We start from the raw sequence: 4,250 nt of genomic DNA on the forward strand, positions 1-4,250 counted from the left end.
TCAATGAGGCGGCAGGCATTGGATCGGCAGATAAGGTGTGGGGGAAACTAAAAAATGGCGGAAAATTGGAAGCACTGAACGTTAGATCTATAGATCGAAGACACTTCTTTTTTTCGGGACCTGAGTCCGAATAACATTTTTTCATATTCGGACCCGAGTCCGAATTTGACTCGAGTCCGAATAATGACGGCCTTTTGAATAAATTGCCCCTGGACAAATTTAAGGAAGGACTTCCTTAACAGGCGACCACCCCAACAAACACAATAAAGAAGAGACCTAACTCTTCCCCAAACCCTACCCCAAACCTAAACCTAAACCCTAACCCTAACCCTACACCTGCTCCAAACCCCACCCCTTATCCCTGTATTCTACTCTGTCGCATAGTGATAGGGATCGCTCGTTGCGGAAGTCCTCCCCAAATTATGTAGGCAACGCCTTCATGCTCAAATTACTTTCAACAGAATGTTGTGGTTGGTCATCTCAGGTTTGTTTAGTAAGATACTGCTTTTCAGTTGGAGTCTTGCTGGAGTAGTAGAATACAGTCATAATTGTCACTTCCTTTCTCACCCTGCATTAGGGAGGCCACGAACTAACACTGTCCTCCTTTCCTGTCCAGGGCTAGCCTCTTGATTTTCTAATATGGGGAGGAATTCAGCACCTACCGTGACAAGGTCCACTGAAAAAACTATACAAGAGTTAGGGTTAGGGTATACCCCGCTCAGAATATATATCCCCTCTTTTGTGTGTTGTTGGTTGGCCGGACCTCTGTGAAACTCCTTCCCTAATATGAGAATGTCTTCCCACTTTTCTGTACGTCATTCTCTGTGACTCTTCTCGAGGTTACACATGACACTCTGTAGAATACAGTGCACACTTTAAATGAGTTTCAGGAACTGATGTGAAACCCAACTCTATAAGAAATGAAAGTTTTGTGCGTTTGTTTTTCCACAGGACATGAAAGATTGATTACGATACCTGAAGAGACGGCAAGATGGACAACTATCATGTCCTTGAGATTATTGGGGAAGGGTCTTTTGGGAAGGTGTACAAAGGCAGGAAGAAATTTACTTCTCAAGTGAGTGACATTGATTTCAATACTTTGTTCTAGCAGTGAGATTGTATCATAAACACAAGACACAAAGTAACCATGACTTATTTCTTTTTGGTCTCAAGGGTTTTGTTTTGCCATTTCCTTGACCTCCCCTTCAACTGAAGTCTAATAAGATAAGATTTTATAATCTTTATTGTTGATCCACAAAGGAATTTTTGGGTGGATAAATCAGAGCATGCAAAGAGTCAGCATCAACATAGAAATGAACTCAATACATTCGTGTTCAATTATATACCTACAACGATACATGATAACACATAACACTCATGTTCAATGATATATATCTATAACGATAAACATCTCTTAACATGTACATGCATGTTTAATGATATATATACAACGATAAACAACTCATAACATACACGTTAAATGAAATATATATATATCTACAACGATAAGCATTTCATAATAAGTACTTGTTTAAGTATATCTACAATGATATACAACTCTAACATACACATCTGTTCAATGTCTACAACGATAAACAACTCATAACATACATACGTTAAATGAAATATATATATATCTACAACGATAAGCATTTCATAATAAGTACTTGTTTAAGTATATCTACAATGATATACAACTCATAACATACACATCTGTTCAATGTCTACAACAATAAACAACTCATAACATACATATGTTCAATGAGTATCTACAACGATACACAACTCATAATGTACATATGTTCAATGAGTATCTACAACGATACACAACTCATAATGTACACATGTTCAATAAAATATCTACAACGATACACAACTCATAATGTACACATGTTCAATAAAATATATACAACGATACACAACCCATAACATAACACATGCATACCCAAATAGTGTGTCTGTAGATGGAGATAACATGATAGAGAAAGTTGTCAGTGGTGTGAGTGTGAGGTTTAGAATTAAGTTAATAGAAATAAAGCAGAAGCTTTGGCTTCCTTTCTTTTTATAACTTCAAATGGAAATGCACATTGATCAAACCCTTAAGTTTTTTGTTTAGTAAGGCATTAAGTAAAATTTTCATATGCATAGCTTTAGATATATTGGAAAGAATAAGGTTGAAGCAATTTTGACAACCTTCCATGTGTGTTTAAATTTCACGGCTTTTCAATCTCCAGATTGTTGCGTTGAAATTCATTCCCAAGATGGGCAAGTCTGAGAAGGAGCTAAAAGGTCTGCGCAGAGAGATTGACATCATGCGAGGCTTGAAGCACACAAATATCATCGAACTTCTTGACAGCTTTGACACTGACAAAGAGGTTTGTTTTTCTCCTGTACGAATTAAAGTTGTGCCGTCTCTTTCAACCTGAGCAGCTTTTAATTGGGCTTTTAATTTCTGATGTTTTGATCCAGTTTGTATCTTTCTTAACGGGAGGAGCTACCCTTGAGGACCATTTTCTATGTCTGTTGCCCAAGATCAAATCTAAGTACACATATAAGTTAGGCATAGTAAAATCTCTTAATACGCCATTTTATTTTGGCATAGCAACAGCGGTTGCTATGGAAACGGCCGCCATCTTGAAAATAAAAAATGAATTTCAAATCCCTAAGGCATTTTTATTTACTGACCAAATTTGACCAAATGTGATGAGAGTATACCTGAACCAGACCCTATCAGAGTAACAGCAAACTTATTTCAATAAGTGCAAAAGAAAAAAAATTTAGTTTGCGTAATCGCTTGCCAATGGAAAAGTGTTATTGTTTTCGCAAATATCTCTCTATTACATTAATGGCAGCCTTGCCATCTATGTGTCCTGAGAGTTTCATCTAAAAATGATGAAAACTAAGGAAGGAGTAGGAAAAAAATGGCAAAAAAATTATATTTTGCGAAAACTGACTATTATTGTGAAAATTCACTATATTAACCCATCGTCATGTTTTCAAAGGCAATTTACGTGGAGAATAAACACTTTCTCAAATGTATCCATGCTATTTTTGGACAAAAAACTGGTTGATCTTAAAAATCAGCCAACAGAAAATTTGCATAGCCTGACCCAAAATCTACAAAATCAAGGATCGCTCCTCCCCTTAATGGACTTCCTGTAGTTTGCCATTGCATGCAAAAGACCCGAGTTCAATTCCCTTGTGGGCACTATGTTTATTAAGTGTCTTGATCTTTCAATGGCGGGGCGTTGCATCCCTCTTAGCCCAGGTTAGCCCTGAGAGGTAGTGTCGAGTTCTGCCTTCTAAATTATCTAAATTTTGTCAATGGGGGTGTAAAAAGCACCTACATTGTATAAAAAAGGGGAGAGTTGGGATTTCTAGAATAGTGAGAAGTTATGGGTTCTTATAAATTAATCTGAGGGACAAAAGTGTCAAACGTGAAGCCAGTTTCCAACGTTTTCTGTGAATTTCCAGGTGGTTGTGGTCACGGACTGTGCCGAGGGAGAACTGTTCCAGATCCTGGAGGACGACGCCAGTTTGCCCGAGGAACAGGTCGATACGTTCTCCTCTTTTTTTGTTGTTACCTTTGTAGCTGACAACCTTACTCTTTTTTTACCTTTGTAGCTACCAACCTTACTATATATGACATTGTGAACCTTGTCTCAATAGTAGTACAGTAGGAATAATAAGAATTAATCAAACCTTGTCTTAATAGTGGTAATAATAATAAGAATTATTCAAATGTATCTTATCTTAAGATGTATCTTATCTATGTATGATATATGTATGTGTGTGTGTACGTAGGTGCGGGTGATCGCGTCCCAGCTCGTGTCTGCCCTCTACTACCTCCACTCACCCCCCCACTCAATCAATGTGTGTATGTGTGTGTGTGTATGCAGGTGCGGGTGATCGCGTCCCATCAACACCCCTCCCCCCCCTCACTGAATCAAAGTGTGTGTGTGTAAGCAGGTGCGGGTGATCGCGTCCCAGCTCGTGTCTGCCCTCTACTACCTCCACTCACCCCCCCACTCAATCAATGTGTGTATGTGTGTGTGTGTATGCAGGTGCGGGTGATCGCGTCCCATCAACACCCCTCCCCCCCCTCACTGAATCAAAGTGTGTGTGTGTAAGCAGGTGCGGGTGATCGCGTCCCAGCTCGTGTCTGCCCTCTACTACCTCCACTCACCCCCCCACTCAATCAATGTGTGTATGTGTGTGTGTGTATGCAGGTGCGGGTGATCGCGTCCCAT

The 4,250-nt window shown here is 39.3% G+C and overlaps 1 protein-coding gene across 1 annotated transcript in view; it reads left to right on the top strand.

Moving 5' to 3' along the window:
- LOC101859812 (serine/threonine-protein kinase 36) overlaps positions 1-4,250 on the top strand; it is a gene marked incomplete in the record, with an annotated part of 53,674 nt that overhangs the window by 2,905 nt on the left and 46,519 nt on the right. Inside the window, 3 exon segments of the mRNA XM_035972135.1 lie at positions 952-1,075; positions 2,235-2,375; positions 3,475-3,552. Of these exon segments, the coding sequence (XP_035828028.1) occupies positions 992-1,075; positions 2,235-2,375; positions 3,475-3,552 (303 nt within the window).

The sequence above is a fragment of the Aplysia californica genome, unplaced genomic scaffold (assembly GCF_000002075.1).
Source record: "Aplysia californica isolate F4 #8 unplaced genomic scaffold, AplCal3.0 scaffold00588, whole genome shotgun sequence".
Classification (NCBI taxonomy): Eukaryota; Metazoa; Mollusca; class Gastropoda; order Aplysiida; family Aplysiidae; genus Aplysia; species Aplysia californica.